Below are 23,411 nucleotides of genomic sequence, written 5' to 3' on the forward strand. Positions count from 1 at the left end.
AGAGAGAGAGAGAGACGCCGACGCGGAGGTGGTGGGCCAGCCAGTGGGCGGAGGGGAATGGGAGTGTGCCGAACTCGGTAAATGGTGGGAAAGGTGGGTCGAATCGCACCATAGTGTGTGAGATGGCACGTGATAGTTTTGGCGTGAGGACAAACGGCCTGCCAAAGCTTGGCCCAAGAAATACTGGGCCTTGCCATGGGCCTTTTCTCGTAGCGTGCTTCATAGGCCGGACTATTCTTACCTATTTTCCTATTCCACATTATAAGACGTTATGTCATTATCTTGATTCATTTATATACTAATGGATCTAAACATATATATACAAACATATACATTGATACACAAATAAATCTAGACAAAGCTAGAAAGTTTTATAACGTGGAACGGAGAGGATAGCTGATAGCCTGACAACCTTATTATTCTGGATTTGGACTTTCATCTACATGCTTGTCGAACTTTTAAACGGTGTATACAGGTTTCATTATATATAGGTTTCATATAACCTTATATTTGTAAAATGCATTAGAGAAGGCTTCAAGTACAAATTGAACAACATTCTTTCCCAACCCTCATCATCATTTTCTATTCATCTTCTCCCCTCGAAATTACAAATACCTAATAGTTTTTAAGATAATAAAAGTGTGACCTTGTTACCTTTGTTGTTACTGGTAGAAAACAAACATGTGTAAAGTTTGGACTCAAATCTCTATCCTTTTTCTATATAATGAAAAATCTATCTTTAGTACGGAGTACTACTTAAAGTGCAGTCGTTCGTCTTCCCTGTGCATACTGTGTCCGTTTGCTTCTTTCCGCATCACGTGTATAAGCACCACAAGATTAATTGTCTCATCCTTAATCTATCCTTCCGGCACATCCACTTGATCCGTTATAACGGAATGTGTATATACACAACTAAGTGAATTAATCGTCATGTATAGTGTACCACAACATAGATGAACCGGTAGAGGTGTGTGTCCACCGACCATAACTTAGAGTACACCATAAATTGCTACTACTTCTCATAAATAATATTTCCTTCGTCCAAATATGTATAAGGGATTATACCTTTTTTTTCAAATGATTAACAAGTAGTAGAGGATAAATCATAATACAAAAGTTGATGATTTGAGAAATAAACAAGCATAAGCATAACTGATGATGGTTAGGGAATAAACTAGTATTACAAAAGTTGTTAGGTGGAGAATAACATAGTACTACCTTTATCCCAAAATATGATCATTTTTACTTGTCCCAAAATAAAGGCATGTATACCACTGATGCCGAAGCCGTCTATATGCGTACAAGATGGCAATTGTTTCATAGGTGTACCCAAATTAATGTGGAGAGAGTAGGGATGGCAACGGGGAATTCCCCGTCGGGGGTTACACAACCAGACCCGTCCCCGCGGAGGAGAATTTTCCCCGTCCCCGTCCCCGTGAAATGCAACGGGGCAACATCTTTCCCCATCACCATACCCGTGCGGGGAATTTTTTCCCGTGGAGCCTCCATCCCCGTGAACAAGACAACAACCTATCAACAGGATAGCAATTTCAGCTATAGAAGTTCACCCCATCAACAAGACAGCAACAAAAGAATTAATTATACATGAACGTAATTCCCAGTTTGCATGATCACTCATTAACTTATCAAAAAGACAGCAACACAATCAGACATGATCAAAGAGAGAGAAAAACCTTTTTTTGCCTAATTTTTTTCAGCTTGTGTGTCAAGATGGGGTGGATGGATGGTTTTGATGCGCGCGGCGATTGCTCAGCATGGCTCCTGTATAGGGCAGGGGCTTACCCTAGCGCCGGCGGCGGCGACCATCCTGGGTGCCTTCTTGGCGTACTGCGCGCGCCTCCACTTGTCGATGCCCCACGCCACGACCTCGCCCTTCTTCCTGCCGCCAATACCCAGGTATACCTTGCTCTCCTCCTCCCCTTCTCTCAGAAAAGCAGCGACGAAGAGGTCGTCGTCATCAGGGGGGAGGAGCCCCTCGTGGCCGGCGGCGTCGGTGTCCAGGCCTCCAGGGGGCGGCGGCGGCTACTAAGTGGAACTGGAGAGAGGGAGAGTCAGAGACTGGATGAGCTAGGGTTTTATTTTTGCTTATATACTTAGCCTGAATTTTATGGGCCATATGGGCCAGGCCATGTGCGCATACATATTTCCCGGTCTCCACGGGTAGCGGGTTCGGGGGACGGTTAACCATACCCGAACCCGTCAGACCCGACGGGGACTCTTTTGCCTCCATTTAATCCTCCATGGAGACAAAATTTATACCATCCCCGTCCCCTAATAGGAGTATTCCCCGTGGGGAGATGGGTAACGGGGCCCATTGCCATTCCTAGGAGAGAGGGTTACTGTTGCCTCATGACATGCTGGCTATGGCTTGTGCTCCCAGAATAGATGACAACTGAAAACCAATCTCATAATTGCATGTCTTGTTACGAGTAGGCGAAGGCATGCCCCAATCACATGCGGCCTTATGGCAGTGACGGTAAAATTCGATAAGTGTATTAAAAAGTTCATAAGCGGTCAAATATATAAATAATCATAGTATTCATCTATTTTATGGTATGTGTATAATGTGGCAAGTACATGGAGACATCAACCGTCTAAACTATTGTACATGTCTTAAGTTTATTTTAATCAATCCTTACAAAGTAAGAAATAAATGTATTGGATAGATAAAGTGAAGGATAATTGCATTGAGATTTAATAATGTAGAGATCATTCTAGTCCTTTTGTTTTTATTAACATGTGTGGAATGAGTGAAAAATGAGTCATTTTGGGACAAATGGAGCACATGAGTCTATTGATAGGGAATAAAGAAAACGCAAAATCTTTTATACTTTTGAACAAACCAAAAGAGTAAAATTCATTACGTATTTAGACCAGGGGCGGAGCTACAGTACTATGGACGGGAGCACCTGACCCTGATGATCTCCGATAAAATTCATTGTTATATTGTTTAGACAGTTAAGATCATACTAAAAAATTAAGTAAGATTAGTGTATTCTGACCCACTGACTCCAATGAATTACTTTTCTAGCTCCGTCCCTGATTTAGATAGATGGAGCAGTAGAAGTACAAGTAGAAGTAGAAGTAGCAATAACAAGTTAGCAACACTTTTCAATCTTAAAAAACCAGCACTAACTCAAAACACACAAAGAACAACCAACTCAATTAAATAGTACTCCTACCTTCATTTTAATGGTACGAGTAGCGGTACTTGATTTTGTACTCCTACCTAGCCTCCCCCACCATGCCCGAATTTATTGGCACTCAACGAACTACACCGTGACATCCCAAAACCGCACCACTTATGTCTTGTTTAGTTTTCAAAATATTTTTTTAAAAACATTACATCGAATCTTTGGACATCTAAATAAAGCATTAAAAATAGATGAACCAAAAAACTAATTGCACAGTTATGAAAGAAATCTTGAGACGAATCTTTTGAGCCTAATTAGCCCATGATTAGCCATAAATGCTATAGTAACCAACATGTGCTAATGATGGATTAATTAGGCTCAAAAGATTCGTCTCGCGGTTTCTAGGCTAGCCGTGAAATTTTTTTTATTTATATCAAAAACCCCTTTCAACGTCCAATCAAATATTTAACTCGACACTTCTCCTAAAAATTTTCTAAATCTAAACACCGCCTTAGCTGCATCCGTCGTGGCACCACGCATCGCTTTCCAACCAAAATCGCCGAACTGAACAAAAAGCAAACATTACTACTACTAAGCTCATCTCCCTCTCAAATCCTCCTCATCTTCGTCTTCACCGACTCCTCCGCTTCGCCTCCATGTCGGCCGCGCGCAAGCCCCCGTCTCGCCTCAGCGACTAGCCCGGCCTCGTTCGTAAGCTAGCGGGAGAGGGAGAGTGGGAGCAGATCTTTCGGTGGAGTGAGATGGTGGTGGGGTCGGCGGCGGCGAAGCGGCTGGCGGGGCGGGTAATGAAGAGGCCGCTGGAGAAGGCACGGATGGTGGGGCTGGCGGCTGTGGTGGCCGCCGCCGCCGCGCTGGCGCTGCTCCTCTGCGCCGCGTCGCTCCGCTGCTCGGCGGCCGTCGGCCTCGCGCTGTCGGCGCCCAACAAGCTCTGGAGCGGCGGGGTCTCCATCGCGGCCGAGGCGGCGGCGGCGGCGGAGGCGCGTAGGAAGACGCGCGCCGAGGAGGTGGAGGAGGAGTGCGACCTGTTCGACGGGGAATGGGTGTGGGACGACAGCTACCCGCTCTACGACTCCAGGGACTGCCCCTTCCTGGACGTCGGCTTCCGGTGCTCGGAGAACGGCCGCCCGGACGCATCCTACTCCAAGTGGCGGTGGAGGCCATCGCGTTGCGATCTCCCTAGGTTCGTTCGATTAACTTCTTGCTTGTGTTCCTTCGATTTGGTGGGGTTTTGAGGGTTTAGACAATAATCTGTTTGCGACATTGTGTGAGAGAGATTCAGTCATCTTAAGCAAAATCTATTGGTTCCATCCAGACATGCATTCAGGATGGTGCGTTGCTGGTGGATTGAGTATAAATTCCGGATGCGCATTTCCATCCTCCAGCAGGAGAGATGTGAATCGTTGGCGAGTTGGAGTGATATACCACCTAATTTGTTGGATTTGGAGAAGTAAAGAACTCAAGACGGATAAACTTGGTCCATTTTAGCAGTCATACATGTTGCGTTGTTGGAAGAATGATTGTTAATTTGCAGCTGTAGTTCTGACTTCTGGGCCCTCTAGCGGTGTACCTGGTGAGATTGGATCGGTGGGTGTGCATATTATAATCTGAACCCTGGTTAGCATTAGACTATTTGCACAGCAAATGAGGTTGACGACCACCGCACTTTGGAACTGTGTACCGTGATGGGAAATTCGAAGCCTTATGCTCCCCACTGGGTTAGAAAACAAATGTTATGCGCATGGTTAGGCCTCCGAAAGATAAATTAGTTAAAGCTGCATTGTTTAATTAGTCAATTTGTAGCTATGAAGCTAGCATGCGGTTGCCATCTTTCACCTTTGATTTGCCTTGATGGAAAGGTGACATTGTCCTGTTTGTTGTCATAGTCCCGTGTTTTGTATGTTCTGTTAAGCTGTCTTTTCTTAGAGAACAGTTGTTTCTTCTGATTTAGAAAAGTATGGCAATTCTGCCTTTTGCAGAAGGAAATTAAATCTTTGTTCTTGTCATCATGACCATCAATAGCTTTTACACGTTGGAAAAAAGTGTTATCTGTTAGAGAATGTATAGCTGATTGTGGTGCATGCCTTGTATACTCCTCAGATTGAGGATCTTGTAACTTAACCGGCATTTCCCGGCTATATATGCAGTGGTCTGGTCACCCCCGCACAATGAGTGTGAGGTGTTTCCCTGTTTTCTCTCTTTCTACATGGTATTGGACGTCTGGGTCTGGCTTCTGCAGCCCTGACCCTAGTGCCACCGCTGTCTTTTTTTTTTAGATTGTTGTTCATAACCACAAACTGTAAATCTGTAACACATTAGGGGCGTGTTACATACTGTGGTAAACAGACAACTATTTTTTATGAGAAACAACTGTGGACCGTCTGATTTTATCCAATATTTTACCTTTTTCTCAATGAAAAAAAGTCCATAAGGAATAAAAAAGGATGTTTGCTACCTTGTAATGTCATTCATTTTTTAGCATGTAAATGATACCTCACTGATGCTTGTAGATCAAGAGGTGTCATTATGAATTATCCACATATCCATTTTAGCATCGCTAATACAATATTCTGATTTCACCATAATTTCTTTGATTTTTTAGATTTGATGCCAGAAATATGCTGGAGAAGTTGAGAGACAAAAGAGTAGTATTTGTTGGTGATTCTATTGGACGGAACCAGTGGGAATCTCTTCTTTGTATGCTCTCGGTTGCTGTTCCTGACAAGAGCTCCATCTTTGAAGTTAATGGGAGTCCCATCACTAAACACATGGGTTTCTTAATTTTCAAGTTTAGAGACTACAATTGCACAGTTGAGTATTACAGGTCTCCTTTTATAGTCCTTCAAGGTCGTGCACCACCTGGAGCTCCTGGGGTTGTTAAATATACAATTAGGGTAGATGCCATGGATTGGATGTCTGACCGGGGTCAGTGGAGGGATGCTGATGTATTGATCTTTAACACTGGACACTGGTGGAACTACGAGAAAACAATCAGAAGGTAATCATAAATGTCTAAACTATACTCAGTAATGTTCTCTATTTCGTATATTATGACTGATAGATAGCGCTTAGCAGTTTGTTCCGTTTTTGTGAAAAATTTTATAAGTTACCATAATCACATATATGTAATATACATGAAGCTAGTCTTACACTTTACTGTTATGTCCTGTATCAGTGGTGCCTATTTTCAGGAAGGGGATGCAGTTAAAATGGACATGGCTATTGAAGATGCCTACAAAAGATCCATACAGACGTTGTTTGGTTGGCTTCAGAATGAAGTTAACTCAAGCAAAACCCGTATCATATTCCGTACATATGCTCCTGTGCATTTCAGGTCTGTAGAACACAAACTGAAGAGTGATTAATGATTATTTCAACTATTTTCTTGCTCAAGTGTTATTTGACAATCTTGGGATATTGTTCTAAGACATGTGATTGGACACTTTTAACCAACATTGTGGATTTGTACTCAAATTTCACCAAATAATTTTTCTTTGTGCAACCCACCTTGCAGTGTCTGCTTGCACAATGATAACAACATATGTGCATAGTTCTAGTTAAAATTATCGAATGTCCAGACCATATGTAGCAAGACAATCAACAAGAAACCACTGTTGTGTCAATGGCATAGATGCTGTAAAGGCAGAACCATTGTGCATTCTCTTGGCCATTTGCTTTAAGGAATGGCTTTCAGAGACCTCTTAAATTATCTGTCGGTGCTTTAGTGCCGCTGATATTTATTTTTGGATGCACTAATAGCATGCGCTTAAAATGATCTATCCAACTCTTTCTTTAACTTGAGCAATCCTTTTCTTTGTGTAGAGGCGGTGACTGGAAGACTGGAGGAAATTGTCACCTGGAAACTCGTCCAGATGTGACACCAATTAAATCGTTGGACCAATGGACTGACTTTCTTAACCCCGTAAATGATGTACTAGGAAACAGCAGGAGACCCAGATTGCTCGGGCTGGATATATTGAATGTGACTCAGATGACCGCACAGCGGAAAGATGGCCACGTCGCAGTATACCTGAGTCCTTCTGGCCCTGTCCCTCTCTACAGGCAAGACTGCAGCCACTGGTGCTTGCCTGGAGTCCCTGATACCTGGAATGAGCTTATTTACAGCCTCTTGTTGAGGAAACGAACGATGATTGATCAAAATGTTCCTCTTGTTGGCACCAAAGCTCTGAAAGCTGGCTGACAAAAGCAAGGGGAATAGCACCAACTTAACAGTTTGAAGAGGGAAGTAAACCCAGCAACTCATCATGACAGAGCAAAGTTTCAGTGATGTTCTTGTGCGATGCTGGCGTGCTGCTGCTGGTTCATCCAGTTCCCAACTAGGTAGTAATAGGTATCCTAGTGAGTGAACACAATTTTGGAACATTTTAGAGTTGGTCGGCAGGAAGCTGCACCACTCTGGTGTGATTTGTAATGGCGAAGGGCAGTAGCTTAATTAGCACGTATTGCAAAGGTTATATGTTATCTTGGTATTCCTTACAGAGAGGTAACGAGTGTTAGCTGAGGTGAACATAGCTTAGCTAGGAGCTACCTTGATGAAAGATGTAAATATATATTCTATTTCTATCAGATTCGAAATGAGTTCCTTTTATAATATAGCACTCAATTCGCACTGTTTCAATTGACCGTTTCAGAATGTGGATTGTTTCAGAATTTCAGCTGCTGCATATAAATGTATTTGGCTTTGGTTTTGTGATCTGATATGTTACAGATGCATGTCTGCCTCCAAGCCTATGCAGTATGCACTGCACGCTGCTGGAGTCCTGGCTGCGGGTGGCCTCGATACACTGCAGCCGGTCCATATTAGAAGGTTTTTGCTTTTAAACTTTATTAGAAAGAAGTGCAGTACCCTCCTGTCCCATCCCATAATACAACGACTTTGCGTTGAAACTTTATTATTCCGACGTTTGACTTTTTTTACTTATAATGTTTAATATTTGATCATTTGTCTTATTCAGAAAATTATAAAAATAATAATTATTTTGCTTGTGACTTAATTTATTATCAAAAGAACTTTTAAGTATGATTTGTTATGTTTTATATTTGTACTAATTTTTTTAATAAGACGAATGATCAAATATTATTATCAAAAAAGTTAAACATGACACGGAGGAAGTAAAACAATATAAAATCATTATGAATATTCCTTCATTTTATACTATGAGTCGTTTTGGCTTTGTGATAAGTTAAACATCTTTTTAAGTTTTATAAAGTTTATATAAAATGTATTAACACATATGCCATCAAATTTGTTTATCTAAATTTATCACTAAATATATTTTTATAGTATATTTTTCTTGTATTGAAAATATCACTATATTTTTAAATAAAAATTTAGTCAAACCCGAAGCAATTCACTCCCTTGCTCCCAAATGGACTCCATCTTGCACATTCAGTTTTTCCTAAAACTTTATTTTTAACCAATCATTACATTGACGTTTGTAAAGTAGGAAGATATAAATATATTGAAATCCGTTAAAGTGGAGAACAAATATATTAAAGTTTGTTAAAGTTAGAGTCATTCTAGTATTTTTATTTTTTATTGGTACATGTGGGATATATAGAAGTAATTTTTTTTGGATAGATATAGTAACTTAATGTAACAAATTCAAAATAACTTATAATATGCTTATTGAGCTTAACTTCACTAATTAGGTTCCTTGTGGTGGAATTAGCACAAGGACCAAATCTAAAAATGCATATATACACACATCATAGATGACAATTACATGGTCGTTCACTACTGCGAAAAACAAGAAAGAAATGTGCTTATACATGCATGGTTGCTTGACCAGGATGATGAAAGAAAAATAAACATACGGTATATACACTAGTTTGCTGGCCATGGATAAATAAAGCTACTGAATCTGATCAACCTGCCTCAAGCCCTTCAGCTGTATCTTCTGATTTCCCGTCATCATATACTTCTGCAGTGAGAATTCAGAAATAATTTAAAAACAAGCTGAAAACGAAATATGCATACATGACAATAATTAGTGAGAGGAAGAAAGAGAGAGGCAGAGGTAGGAGTGTAAGTGGGCCGATCCGCGAACCCGTTTAGGAACAACCCGTTTAATTGGTCTATAAGCAGGTTGACGGGTCTGCCCACTTACATGTAGAGCTCCCTTCAATCCAATCAATAGAGAAAGACGATGACGGGCTCATCTCCCAGGTCATGCAAACCCATGCAAGTGCAAGCCTATGACATTGCCATGCACTCCCGAGGTATCCATGAACCGGGAGCTGCATCCTACCACTTCCTCTCCTGAATTGGATCGACAGGGAGCTCGTCTTCCTCTTATCCCCTTCACAACATAGCACTATAGCCATCTTCTACTTGTTTCAAGCAAAAAAAAAAAGAGAGAGAGAGAGACAAAGTATATAAAAAAGAGGTGACGAAGCTGGCTAAATGATCTTCTACTTCGGTTCTTGAGTACAATGTTTGCTCAGGGGTTGGTGGGTTTATATAGAACTCAGGGGCAAATCCTGGCCGTCGGATCAGACGAAAGGCCCTCACATATATGAACAGAAAAACTTGCCATTTTTTCTTGGCCTTGCCTTTTTTTGCCCCTTTGGCATTCTGATGTTTAATCGGTATGCATCAAGCATGCATGGCAAGTGAAGGCTAGCGTTGTTGCTTAGTTAAAATATTTTTGGGATTTGGGAACCCTTTTAGTAAATTATGGTGATATAGCTTGCCATGAGTATATTAGTAAATCTGTGTAATTATGGTGATATAATAACTTGGCATGAGCAGGAAAAATCGTAGATGATTCTGTAACCTCTAGTATTATCGTTGAAATCTTGCCATGCAAATTTATTTCCTTTTTAGAGATGATTCTCACAATATTTATTAACACCGCTGTGAAGCTTCCATGTTAATTCAGTTATTTCCGTTGTACTAGTTGTGCTTGATTAGTTTTTTGTATACTGAATTGAATGTTGGCGAGGCATGCATATATGCAAATGGAAACAAATTCCCACCAAATGGTGAGACATTATTTCCAGACAATATGAGTGCATATACTTGGTAGGTACATACAGTATAATTTCGTCTCTTTGATGGATGGGGATTTCTTTCTTCCCGTTGATAATTCTGTGACTGATTTATTTTGGTGCTTTTCATCATCTCAATTGATTGATAATACTGATTTCTTAACTTCTGGAGTGACTGTATAAGCTCAAATTAGAAATAGATAGAAGTTAAGGGTTAAGAAGACATTTCGCCAATTGTAGGATCTGACAGCTTGGAATGTCTTGAGTGAAAATTGGACGGCCAGTGGCGTGGAAATTTTGCAAAAAAAGTTGAGTACTTTCACTACTTCAGATTAGGGCCTTAGAACATACATTTCTAATTTTGCATGTACTATCAGTAGTACCTCTGTGTTACTACCTCCGTTTCATAATGTAAGATGTTTGATTTTTTTGATTACATTGTTTGACCACTTGTTTTATTCAAAAATTTAGTACAAATATAAAAAATGACAAGACGTGTTTAAAGTTCTTTTAATAATAAAGTAAGTCACAAGCAAAATAAATAATATTTTCATAATTTTTTGAATAAGATAAGTCGTTAAATATTGAAAGGAAAAAAGTCAAACATGTTACATTATGAAACAGATGGAGTACTTTTTTTACAACTCTTTTTAACAAAAATTTCCTTGTTTCCGGAGCTTACAGTGAAAACTGTTTCTTATTCAAATTTCAGATAACATGAGACACTTGACAATTTTTACAATTCCGGCGCACAAGATATCCTGTCTTATAGCAAGTATAATAGTAGAGTATAAGTTGATTATAAGCTGATGTGGAGGAAAAAAGTAATGAAAAAAGAGTGAAGTTGGCTCTCATGCAAGAGCCAGCTATACACCAATTCTAAGAAAAATGCATTAAATGCAAAGGTAAGAGAAAGAGATAGGAGATAAAAATTATAGCCACCTTATAGCCAATCTATTATATGTGTTGACTATAATATAAGCTTATAACTAGTAAGTTGACTTTACTATTAAACTTGTTCTTAGTATTGTGTGATTACATCTACGCACAATCTTCTTTAAGACCATAGGCTCAATGCTAACATGGCATATAGCAGCACCAAACTTTTACAGATTTAAAGCAAGTGATAGTCATACACTTATGCTTTCCTGATATTGTTTCACTTTATCATTTTAATCTTTATATATATGCTAATCATTGGCTTTGAGAATTTCTTGTCCAAAGTGGCGCATGTCCATCATTTGTATATGCACATTAACTTATTTATCGTTTAGTCTTATGTAGTCTGGTCTTACTTTCTCTGACATCTATATCCTGTCCTCAAATTAATAATTGTTTTTGGTTTTGGCATTACAGTGGACTATAGAGCATGGTTTCAAGCCTCTCTGCATAAATTTGAGGATATTTGGCAAGAACAGCATCCAATTGAACTAGTGATAACTTACTTTCTCTACTACAGGCATGCTATCCATGAATTCCATGAAATCAAATAACTTGCTCTGTATGTCATTCTGATCTTGTAATGTCACAAATAATCAATAATTCTAATGAAAGGGTTTTGCAAAAAAGTTGTTCACCAGAAACTACTTGCCACTGATATTCTAGATTTTTTTTTGTGAGGCTTATTGATATTCTAGTAGTTTCAAGGGGCTAAAGACTAATAGTGATATGTGCATTACTTTTCCCCTGTTTGAGTTTTTTCGATTGTTCACTAAGGATACAGGTACAGGGTAACTATGTATATTTGCATTATTATTATTATTCCTGATAGTAAGCTGAGACCATTAGTTCTTGGTTATGTATTATTGATTCTTGTCATTTTGGTACAAATGTTCTGAGGAATCTTACAAAATACATATCATGTAAACCTACAGGGGAAAGACCGAAGTGACATGACAGCAGAGGAGAGGATTGAAACAGCTGACAGGAACCTGGCTAAAAACAGCTGATAGGAGGAAGATGGAGGGCAATGAGCATTTGAAAGAAAAGAAGTTTGAGGAGGCTACTCAGCAATCTGAAATGGATAGTTTGTGTTATTTTTCAGCTGTTGTGAGATGGCTCTAATCATAATTCTCTAGCTCTTTCTTCTCTTTACAAGCGATTACATACATGGGAGATGACTTCATGTTTCGACTGTTTGGCAAATACAGAGACAGAGACATGCCCTTGGCTGTGAAAAATCCTTGTCATCTTAACATGGCCGCATGCCTGATCGAACTGAAGAGATTCGATGGAGCTATCCTGCAGTGTAGCATTGTAAAGTATTTCTGCTACATTGTATAATGTCCAATCTCTTCTCTTAAACTCTTGCTGTGTCACATCAGTTGGTTTGAGTATAGCTTCAGATAAATTAGGATTTTTTTAATTGATATCCAGACAATAAAGACACATGATATTACTATGGTAACCAGATTCTGAAAAAAAAAAGGGGGAATCTCAGCGTGCTGTTCTGCATTACAACAAACAGATATACAATACAATGCTGATATAAACACACTTGCCTTAATTATAATTCGGGGATAATCCTGTAAACAAACACATCCAACTTATAAAAGACAAAAAAGAAATAAAACTATTCCTTAATTATATAAAAATGAGAAATAATTCTCTTGCCGGTGCTGTGACGAAAGAGTACAGCAAGGCAAGTAGCTGTCCGGGGCGATCAACGGCTCCACCACAGAGAGGAGAGTTGGCTTTCCGTCCTCTTGCTCCAACCGCCGACCTCACGCGCCATTGCTCTTCCCCCCCCTCGCGCCTCGCCATGGACGCCGTCGCGTTCCCGCCTCCCCCCGCCCCCTTCCTCGACGACGACCTCGATTTCGGCGACTTCGCCTTCGCCTCTCCCGCCGCCGATCCCCTGCCCCATCTCCCCGCCGCCGCCGCCGATGCCAACTTCGCCGCCTTCGACGACGACTGGGGCGACTTCGTCGCAAGCCGCCTCGGATCCAGCCCGGATGGTGGGTCCACGACGGCGACGGCGACCGACGTGGCCCCGGCCGCGGCCGAGAAGCCCTCCTGGGAGAGGCCGCGGGGCCCGCTCCCCCTCTCCCTGTTCGGCGCCGACGACGAGGAGGAGGGGCCGGCCGAGACGCCGACGCCGCCTCCGCCTCCGCCGGCCACGGATCTATATAGGGCGACGCACACCTCCGCCGACGGATCGAGGCCCGGTGATCTGAAGGACCTCATCGCCGGCCTCTATGGATCTCAGCCGCTCTCGTCTCCCGACGCCGCAGAGGTGGGGTCGGTGGCGGAGGAGGATGGCGACGGATTCGGAGATGATGGGTGGGAATTCAAGGCCGCGCCTTCGGCGTCCGATGCTGGACAAGATGGAGGCGCGCTTGCACATGGGGATGTTACTGAGGTGAGCCTTTCTTTCTGTTGATGTTTTCACCATGTACCTTGTCACCTCAACTGTCTGTGTCAAAAAATTCGATGGGATGTAAGGCCGACCATGTAGTGACAGTCATGAATCATCACGGTCTGAAAACAACAGATCGATTGCTCCATTCGGATGTTGCACTTGCAACAAACCTCCTGGGGATTCATCCAATGGCACTGTCAGGAGAGTGTTTGGTGGAAACTGTTAAAATGAGACACTTCATCAAACCCCACTTCAGAAATTTTTGGAGCTAACCTTCGATGAAAAAGAATGTCACGGCCTGTCTCACAAAAATAAATCAAGAAATCGTGTGATTGTATTGTTCAAGTTGAACGATCAAGCTGCTTGTAGTGTCCTTTTTTTTTAAAAAAAAAAGAATACCTTTTGGACTATTACAATGATACAATATTTATACATAGTATGAACTCTGACTTAGTGAATTTAACAGCCTAATGCTCTTTAGACATTGTTATACATGTTTTAGAATTAGATAGCAACTCACTTTTATTTTTCACTGCCAAACCTTTTTCCCTAGCTCTTGCTAAAATATGGATGAACTTCGTGGCTTCATGCTTTACGTGTGTTTTATATTTTTTTTATAAAAGAACAAAACATCCTGAATTCTAGCGTTAGAAATCATGTTATTACCAGTGTATAAAATATCGTCCAAACTTAATGACTGTTCAGCCGAACATACAGAGAGTGTGAGAAACGATTCAAACATGCAGTTCGGAATGGGAATTGGCTCTTTGAACGTCAAAACATTCTATTAGTATGATTAATTGGTTGATTAGCCATTAATCACCCAATTAAGCCATTTAATGAAATGAGCCCAACATATATCAGAAGCTATCAATTGTGGCACGATTGATGCTTCTATTTTAATTATGTACTAAAGTTGCAACTGGTATTTTAGTGCTGGACTACTTTGAATACTAGTTAATCCTATTGTATTGAAATTATCCTTTCGTAAGTGTAATTAGTTAAGTACCTAACAATATATTATGTGTTTAAATATCAACAAAATGAACAACCAAGCAGATAAATACACTCATTTTATGAATGACAAATTTCCATGTAATTCCAACTAATCGTCTGTATTCCGATTAATCATTTAGCATTACCCTATCTGTTCGACACCCATTTTCTGTCTTTTACAACACTGACTATTACTTTATTCTAGATTTTTCTTTATAGTAAGTCTTAATATGTTATACATATCTCCACTGATTGGTCTGAATCTTTTCATTGTCAGGATATATCAAAGTCAATGAGCAGCAACCAGGACGACTGGTCATTATTTACTAACATTAATGAAAATTTGAACCATGTGCAAACCACAGATCATGTTGAAACTCGTGAGTCCACTGGACAAAGTGTGAAGGCCTTTAGTTATTTTCCACCTAATAATGCATCCATACTCGACCTGTACAAAGAAAGTGAACCGATTGATGTTGTCCACATGATGCAAAGTTCTTCAGAAAGTGTGCAGAGCTCTTCTGATATGTTCTCTAATACTGAAATGGTGAGTACTCATGGTACTTTGAGTCCGCATTAACCCCCTTTTTTCCATATGATGTAGACTAATGATCAGTGATCAGAACTCTTCATTTGGAACAGATGAAAACCATTCAATTAAATCTGCAAGTGATAGGATTTTGATTGATTTCTATTATAAGCTGAGAGAAGAATCATTGACAGTAATATCCCAGTATAAGAATGATTTTAAGGTCAGTCTCTACTTATTATAGTAAGTTGAAATCATTGATATATTTCCCTTCTATAATTTTGTAATTAATTTGGATTCAGGAAGACCAGAAGAGTTCTATGCTTTCTGATGAAAAGAATGAAGCGACAGAAGCTGAAAGGGAGATTCAGGTGTGCTCTACTTAATGTTTTGCTATAAATTGCTCCCTGTCAGTTCATATCATGCCTTTTTCACAACTTGCTTGTGTATTGTTGTGTGATGTGCATGCAATACACATTTATTTGATGTTGTGAGACTTGAATTTGTTTTTAGGGTCATCAACTCAAGCATTTGATATTATTATTTTGCGCAAAATGAATTAAACACAGTCCTTTGTTTAATCATTTTCTATAATATCCAGGAAATTTGCAAAGAATTGCATAATTCTTCACTTGAGAAAGGTTGCAAAGAGGAACATCCTTCAAAGGATGTATGCATTTCTGAACTTCTTAAAAGTGCTAAAGAGGATCATTTGAAGGATTTTGATCAAGAATATCATTTAACAGAAACGATAGCAATGGTAAGTATCCTCGTCTGTGAAATGTAACTTTGTCTCTTTATCTCATCTTTAGTTATTACTACCTGCACCTCTAGTAAGTGCATTTCTAGCACTTGAATGGCCAAATATGAAAATAGTAGAGAGTACAAATGACCTCAATGCTCCTCATCAAATGAGTTGGTTGTAAGTGAAAATGTGATTGTGGTAAAATAGGAAAAAAATTGAATGGAAGGTGGTTGGAAAGAAAAGTAGTAGCTTAGGAATGCACTCTTCGTGGGACAAAATTCAAACTCTAGAATTGCACTTAGTGTGAGAGGGTGGGAGTAGGTTTCTATATCCTAGATTAAAAAAGAAAAATGCTTGTTTTATTACTGTCAGATCTTGCAATTTATTCTTAAGTCACTTGAGATCATAAACACTTATTTTCTTAAATTCTTTGGCTGATAGTCTTGAGTAGTCACATTCACAGTTTTTATATATGATAAACATAATTAAATGTGAAAATGATTATATTGGTGACCTTTCTATAAGCTGCATTGGAGTCGCATCCCGAGTGATCTATAGATTATACCAGAGCACAAATTGATCCGGAAATGACATGATTGATTTCAATATACAGCATGTGCATTTAATGTTTCAGTTTGCCATTTTACCTTGTGCCTCTAGTTTCCGAGAGTCAAAGGCACGATCTTGATTGGGCTATTAAAATTTCTTGATTCGATACTTAAACGTAGGCACTGGAAGACATGAGTTCTGCTGTTAAACTCTACAAGCACAGCATGTCAATCCTTCATACCTTGGAACTCGCATCCAAAGAGGAGCAATGTGATTATGTTAGTGCATGGTACAGTATGCTTCTGTCCTGTGCTCAAGAATTGCAGCATGGTGCGATGCTCTGGCAAGAATCTTGTCATGCAAATGTCAGCGACACAGTAATTTCTCAAGGTTCAGTGACTTTGAATGATGAGCAGCTGTATAATTTCTTTTTTGGCTAATTATAGATGTTTACAGAAAGAAGATCAACTATATAACATGGCTTATGTTGGCTGCGCAGGTGCTCATTGCTTTGTTGCACTTGGGGAGATATACAGAGTTGCGCAGATCTTACATTTATCCTTGCAATCTTTCAAGCCTTGGGTTCTTGCAGATCCTGGAATGTTCAATAAAATGTTGGTTTGTTGGAATAACTGCATGAATTCATGGACTAGTGGTTTAAGAACAGCTCTTGCAATGGTTGTTGACAGCAATAACTTGGATGAACCTGTTGCTAAAGCTCTTCTCCAGTCTATCAATAATATTAATGAAATTGAGGTCGCCAATCTTCAAAGTTCCCTTCCCAACAACAAGATGGCATGTAAACTTACCCTCCTGCCAACTAGTCTTGTACCAGGTAATACTTATCCTGCGGCTACCTCTTCGAGATTTCACAGAAAAAAGCTTATCCACAATCAGGTGTTTGTATCAACAAACCAATTACTTTCTTCACCTCATGTAGGAATGGAAGTGGTCATTTGGGATGATGACCACTATTTTGTTAAAGTTGCAAATCTGTGGGCAAACCGGATATCTCCTGACCCTCCCCGGTTTTCAGTCACTCCTATTGCTTAAAAAAGCAAAGAAATCAACAATTGTTCATATTGTTAAGTAATCTGTCATGACGTGGGAACGGGACACCTTTAGACAAAGTTTGACTCAATACTGATAGGAGCATTAGAAGCTAGAGTAAAACTTTATCATCAGGTTCCTCTGTACAACTGCTTCAGAAAGGCTAACGGTATTGGTCAATGATTATTCTTTTGTGCTAGTATATTGCACCATTTTTTTTGCCCGTAGTGCTTGGTAAATGCACTAGTATAAAAAGCCAAAGTGCTTTTGTAGCTGTCAACACATTCTGTTTAGACTGGACTAAAGTACAGCGCATTGAAGTGTACAGACCGTGAGATACAGTGGGTGTATCAGTGTATGGTATAAACTCGAGACAGTGTAAGATTCAAAAGTCAGTATAGAAGAGAGGTATGAGGCTGTACTGAGCAGATTACAAGCTACTGTGTATATCAGCTGGCATGTTCTTGTTCTGACATCCTAATGCTGCTGGCAGATTAGTCCAAACCAGCAACTGTCTGCTGGCAGATTAGTCCAAACCAGCAACTGCCTGCTGGCAGGAGATCTGCAAATGATTTGGAGCATGTTAAATAAATCTGAAATCGCCGACCACAGTTGAGGCTCCGTTCGGAACACAGGGAAAAAGTTCTGTTTTTATTTGAACACGGTTATTTCCTGTTAAATTCTTGTATTCCAGACATGCCCGGATGGCTTCAGATACGCTGTAACCAAAATTAGATTTGCTGAACCACATAACCATAGATTGTCCATGATCCCTTACCACAGTTTAATAACACGTTGACAGAGTGAGATTGTCCTTGAGACAGGGTCTATCATAGAACACGAGCATGTCAAAATATCAAAGAGTGTACCGATTTCATTATTCCATTTGCCCACCGGAACTGATATGAAGCATTGGAATCTGGTAAATTTTACATAACTAGAACATAGTGGTACGAAATCGCAAGGCAAATCCTATGATTACACCATAGGAAAAACTGCTCATTTGAAAGCTATATAGGATTATACATAGCCAAGAAGCATCGTTTTTGGCCTAGTCAAAATCTGGCAAACCATGCCATAGTATCATCATGAAGCACAAGCTGGAAGTCTAATCGTCCAGCTCAATGATCTTCACGACCGAGGAATCCCCTACCTTCTGGCAGACAACAACGCGATCATGTGACTTGATCACACCAGAAGCTTTACCATGGTCAAGAGCAACCTTCAAAACTGACTCATTTGTAGCACTGGTTGATTCAGCCTGCAGGACAAGGTGAAGATCAATAATAAAGTCAGCAACACATTCAAGTAAATCACATTACTGGTTTGCCTAGATCTTAATATGCCGGCTTAATGTGCTTAGATGGACCCAACATTTGTGATAGATAATCTGTTAATCAAGCATACGAGTCCTAGACTTGTTTGGAACTGATTGAATTGCACTGCTATTGCTTCCAAACATTTGTTATAGATAATCTACCATTAACATTAGAACAAGATGCAAGTAAGAACGCTAGCATGATAAGTTTCACGTCTTTTAATTGAAAAAGAACCCATCGATTATGTTTACACATTTTGCAATTTTCTGTAGCCAACAAAAAGGAGTTTAACTTACTGGATGGCGAGGATCAGCAAGCATTGGAAAGAGACCTCTAACTATGAGTGATTGTCTTGCCTGGAAGAAAAGCGTACAAGAAATATGAATCACAGTAGTTAGGCATTAACCAGATAACACACAGAAAGCATGTTACATTAAAAAGATCATAAAACATAGAAGAAAGGGCTGATTACGTACTTCAAATGCGCCTGTGAAACTCCACCTCAGTTGGTTTGTTTTTAGACGAGGAATGACAACAGATAAAACAGGCATGGTGGGCCTGTACTTGGCAATTAGTCTGCATAGATCAAAAATACCCAATGAAATATGATATTAATATCAAGTGAACTACAATATTATCCCGCAAATATTCATGTATTTCTACCTTGCAGCACGTCCAGATGATGTGAAGCAAATGATGACAGAAGCCTTCACTTTGATAGCAGCTCGCACCTATAAAATAGGTATGAAACTGTTTCAGACTACAAATCATTGTTTCACAAAGATTTTGCAAAACGAAGACGATAGACTTTCACAAAGATTTTGCAAAAAAAAGATGATAGACTAGTGAAAAATTTTGGAACAAGGGAGGAGAAACAGATAACACACCGCAGAGGATGCAATAGACTCCAAGTGGGTCATGGGCTCCCCAACATATTTTACGGTTCGCTTGAAGTACAAATCTTGGTTGAATACCTTCTCAGCCTGTGAAACAAAGGACAAAAATAAATCATGTACGCAACAGATTAATATAAACGAAATAAAGAGGCAGAAGTGAATTTTCATTGTACTTGAAAAGTGAACTAAAAACATAGGAGTTGAAAGAAAAATTCACCTCAGCACAAATTTTACCCACTATTGAGATAGTCTCAACTGGGTAAAGACCACGGAGAGTCTCAGCACCGAGGAGAATGGCATCACTCCCTGAAAGGAACACATGGTTTAGATTTTTCAGAAGGCAATTTATTCATTAACACCTCAAACAACTCACCATCAAGTACTGCATTTGCCACATCGGTAGCCTCTGCACGAGTAGGCCTGAGGTTGTCAGTCATACTGTCCACAACACGAGTAACAACAGCAGGCTTTCCAGCCATGTTGCACTTGTGCAGAGCAGACTTTTGAAACAAAAACACCTGCAATATCAACAGTTAAAAGATCAACGGACCAAATAGAACAGTACTAAATCAAAGACAATTATCACATATAAAATTCTTGCTCCGCCATTAAACAGCCTCATAGAAAAAAATAGCATATGCATTAATTAATCAATGCCCTCCAAACTGCTAAAAAAGGTAAGATACAAACCTTTTCAGGTGGAAGATCAATTCCAAGGTTTCCTCTTGACAGAATGATGCCATCTGCTTCTTGCAGGATTTCATCAAAATGATTCAACCCCTGTAAATAATAAAGAGTTGATAGGTGGTAGAACAAATCAAGTTGACAGAAACGTTAAATAGTATGTTGTAAATACCTCCACGTTCTCAATTTTGGCGAAAATCTGAGTTTGGCTAAGGTCACCTAACTTTGAGAGGAACTCACGTGCCTGTAGTGTAAGGAAAGATGCCAGCAGTGTTTAGAATTTCCTTTCCAAAATACCAACCGAAGGAGCATTTTTAGACTATATATCGGAATATAGCAACACAATCTCTTCAATCATTAGCGGACTGTTTCATATTACTTTCAAGCACGACATGCAAAGAGAAAATTTGAGAAAAAATGGATGTGTATCCATACTGTAAATAGTCACTAACCTGCCGCACATCTTCCGCATGTCTTGTATAAGACAGAGAGAGAAAGTCAATCTTGTTTGGAGCTCCCCACTTTTTAATAACCTGAAATGAGTGCATGCTCATAAGCCTTAGTACTACAAATGGGTTGAGCAAGGGGCTCCAGCTTTAAGAAAAAGTAACAGTTCTACTTGAAGTTTTCATACTGTTAAAGGATGAAGTTTGAGAAGAGATAAGATCCTCACCTCCTTGTCCTCATCAGACAGTGTAGGCAAGTCGATATGAATTTGGGAGCAATGCAGTGTGAATAGGGAACCAGCCAGGGTAGCCGAATTTTTTATCACACAAACCACATCATCTCCTTTAACTTCAGAAACCTATATCAGGAAGATTGGAGATTAGATATCATAAAATGTAGACAGCAAGCAAACTACTAAAAAGGACATGACATCTCACAAATGCACAAATTTTACCTCTAACCAAACTGAAGTAGTCTCGCTGCCTGTGAACAAGTACTGCCCAACAAAAATTGTGGCACCTGGTTTCACAGCCTGCAAAGGTCAAAGAATTCATTTTTTGTCATGCAGAGAAGATGCCGGAAATCGGCGGGCCACAAAAAAATAACATAGAAAAATTCTCTAGAAGATCGTCTTGGACTGATCTGCTCGTACCAATTCATACAAAAGTAAAAAAAAAAAAAACAGCAGAAGATTTCATATAAATATAACAGCGAAGCTATACCTTAGAAAGTCCAGAGAAGTTGATGGGCAGCACATTGGAGGACGCCTCCTGCCCCTGGTCAGGGGTGAGAACAACAGTGCCATTCTCTTCAAGGGAGATTGAAGCTTCGCTCTTGTTCACCACCTGCAGCTCCGGGCCGACCGTGTCAAGCATAACCTGCACCCAGGAAGGAAATGGACCCAAATGCATGTCAGTGTGCAACAACACTAAGCAGATCATGGATCAACTGCAGTATGCGTGATGGTCAGAAGGGGACTCACGGCGCAGAGCTTCTTGGTGGACTTGATGGCGAGCTTGAGGTTCTCGAGTGTCTCCTGGTGGTACTCGGCGTCCCCCCACGAGAAATCGAACCGGGCCACTGCAATTTCCACCGCACAACAACAACAAAATAAACTAGGATTAGAACGAACAGCGCATGGGGGCGAGAGATAGGGCTCTAGGAGGAGATGGCGACGGCGATCCATCCATTACCGGACATGCCGGCCTTGAGGCAGGCGGAGATGGTGTCGACGGCGCGGGACTTGGGCCCCAGCGTCCCCACGATCTTGGTCATCGCCGGGAAGAAGCTCTGCGTAGATTCAAGCGAGTTAGGGTTTCATCCCCCATCCTCCATCCCGCGACCGAAAAGCAAACCAAAACCAAAACCAAATCTGAAGCGAAAGAGAATCGAAGAAAAAAAAAAAGGCTCTTACGGCCTTGGATGGCTCGAGGATGGAGGCCATCCTGATGGGCTCCTCCAGCAGCAGATTCGTGGAATGCATCTTGCCTCCCTTCCTTTCTTCGCTCCTCGGATCAGATCGGGACGGCGGCGGCGGATCTCCTCCTTCTTCTTCCTCCTCAAGGAATTTGTTGGGTTTCTTCTCTGTTTGTGGAGTCGAAATCGAATCGCCTTTTATTTGGAACAAGAAATCTGGAAGCGCATATGCTATGGCGTCCAGCCACCGCGACGACGCCGACGTGATGCGAAACGGTGGATGGTGACACGCGCGGGTTTGGACCACCGCCTCCTCCGCCACAGCCGGTTTCGGCCGCACCACGGATGATTGGGGTGTTTGGGCAAAAAATAACTCACCTGTTTTTTTATCTGATAATATACCACGGGTCATGGGTTGCTTAATATAAAAAAAGTCAAACGATAAATTTATAAATAAAAAATAACTTATGGATAAAATTTTTATACATTTAATCTTAGAGGTCTAAAGTAAAATTAAAAAATAAACTACAATAAAAAACTCTTAAATTCTTCAAAATTAAAAGTTCTATATATAAACATAAGCAAAAGCAAGCAAAAAATTAAGGATGTAGGTTGATTTTGGGATCTGGATCTCATTATTCATCTCATTTAAAAAAATACAGATATATAAAATTATGATTTATGCTTAATGTATGTATAGGTAAAAAAAGCAAATTAAAATAAAAAATTTAATGATTATGCATTTTTAAAACAAGATTAGTGGTCAAACCTAATTGAAAAAAATAGTGATGTCGAATATAAGATGAATCTGAGGCAGCATGTTTTGTCGCGTCTTGTCGCGTCATTTTCCTTCGCTCCGCGGTCAATTCGTTTCCACGGTTTTGTTTCTTCTAGTTCGATTTCATGTTCCCTTTTTCTTTGCATTTGATTTCTGCCAGAACATTGTTTATGAAGGGGGAAGCAGGTTTGTCACAAAAAATCCTTTTTTTTTGTTTCTCCTTGACCAGGATTAATGAAATTCGTTTCTCCAAGATACTGTTCTGTTTCTACTTGACCGGAACGAGTGAAATTCGTTTCTGCTTCTAGAACAGATGTGCTTGGCACGCCAAAACGTGCCACTGGTATTTGATTAGCAGTTGCTGTTCCATCCTCGATACGTCAGCAATTGGTCAGGTCAGTTACCCATTTGCAAAGCCTCCGGCTTTGTTTGAGATTATAGTTGACAATTCATG

General features: G+C 40.2%; 3 protein-coding genes across 3 annotated transcripts; 2 read left to right on the forward strand and 1 right to left on the reverse strand.

The window, feature by feature from the left end:
- Positions 1 to 3,771: 3,771 nt before the first annotated feature.
- On the forward strand, positions 3,772 to 7,811 carry LOC102705021 (protein trichome birefringence-like 10). Its single transcript, XM_040528841.1, has 4 exons — positions 3,772 to 4,356; positions 5,776 to 6,171; positions 6,349 to 6,507; positions 6,996 to 7,811. The coding sequence occupies exons 1-4, from the start codon at positions 3,917 to 3,919 to the stop codon at positions 7,372 to 7,374; spliced, it is 1,374 nt and encodes a 457-aa protein (XP_040384775.1). The 5' UTR covers positions 3,772 to 3,916; the 3' UTR covers positions 7,375 to 7,811.
- A 5,137-nt stretch (positions 7,812 to 12,948) lies between these two features.
- On the forward strand, positions 12,949 to 18,238 carry LOC102705296. The gene is made up of 8 exons (XM_006663141.3): positions 12,949 to 13,548; positions 14,822 to 15,091; positions 15,168 to 15,296; positions 15,376 to 15,444; positions 15,675 to 15,833; positions 16,547 to 16,757; positions 16,867 to 17,202; positions 17,308 to 18,238. Exons 1-8 carry the CDS (start codon positions 12,949 to 12,951, stop codon positions 17,418 to 17,420), a joined length of 1,887 nt encoding a protein of 628 aa, XP_006663204.2. The 3' UTR covers positions 17,421 to 18,238.
- Positions 18,239 to 18,274: 36 nt separating this feature from the next.
- Positions 18,275 to 22,501, reverse strand: LOC102705575 (pyruvate kinase 1, cytosolic). The gene is made up of 16 exons (XM_006663142.3): positions 22,178 to 22,501; positions 21,957 to 22,053; positions 21,746 to 21,843; positions 21,486 to 21,641; positions 21,218 to 21,295; positions 20,990 to 21,121; positions 20,769 to 20,849; positions 20,489 to 20,560; positions 20,323 to 20,412; positions 20,006 to 20,150; positions 19,850 to 19,938; positions 19,624 to 19,719; positions 19,400 to 19,467; positions 19,213 to 19,312; positions 19,033 to 19,092; positions 18,275 to 18,678 (listed from the first exon to the last, which is right to left on the reverse strand). Exons 1-16 carry the CDS (start codon positions 22,244 to 22,246, stop codon positions 18,526 to 18,528), a joined length of 1,584 nt encoding a protein of 527 aa, XP_006663205.3. The 5' UTR covers positions 22,247 to 22,501; the 3' UTR covers positions 18,275 to 18,525.
- Positions 22,502 to 23,411: the final 910 nt, after the last annotated feature.

This window comes from Oryza brachyantha, chromosome 11, assembly GCF_000231095.2.
Source record: "Oryza brachyantha chromosome 11, ObraRS2, whole genome shotgun sequence".
Taxonomy (NCBI): domain Eukaryota; kingdom Viridiplantae; phylum Streptophyta; class Magnoliopsida; order Poales; family Poaceae; genus Oryza; species Oryza brachyantha.

Bases quoted from the DNA above. Each gene is read 5' to 3' on its own strand.
- LOC102705021 (XM_040528841.1), top strand. From the start codon at position 3,917: ATGGTGGTGGGGTCGGCGGCGGCGAAGCGGCTGGCGGGGCGGGTAATG. The intron at 4,357-5,775 runs GTTCGTTCGATT...TTGATTTTTTAG, and splicing joins TCGCGTTGCGATCTCCCTAG to ATTTGATGCCAGAAATATGC. The intron at 6,508-6,995 runs GTCTGTAGAACA...TTCTTTGTGTAG, and splicing joins TATGCTCCTGTGCATTTCAG to AGGCGGTGACTGGAAGACTG.
- LOC102705296 (XM_006663141.3), top strand. From the start codon at position 12,949: ATGGACGCCGTCGCGTTCCCGCCTCCCCCCGCCCCCTTCCTCGACGAC. The intron at 15,092-15,167 runs GTGAGTACTCAT...ATCAGTGATCAG, and splicing joins TGTTCTCTAATACTGAAATG to AACTCTTCATTTGGAACAGA. The intron at 15,297-15,375 runs GTCAGTCTCTAC...ATTTGGATTCAG, and splicing joins AGTATAAGAATGATTTTAAG to GAAGACCAGAAGAGTTCTAT.
- LOC102705575 (XM_006663142.3), bottom strand. From the start codon at position 22,246: ATGCATTCCACGAATCTGCTGCTGGAGGAGCCCATCAGGATGGCCTCC. The intron at 20,561-20,768 runs GTTAGTGACTAT...CTTACACTACAG, and splicing joins ATGCGGAAGATGTGCGGCAG to GCACGTGAGTTCCTCTCAAA. The intron at 19,720-19,849 runs GTGAATTTTTCT...TTTGTTTCACAG, and splicing joins TGGGTAAAATTTGTGCTGAG to GCTGAGAAGGTATTCAACCA.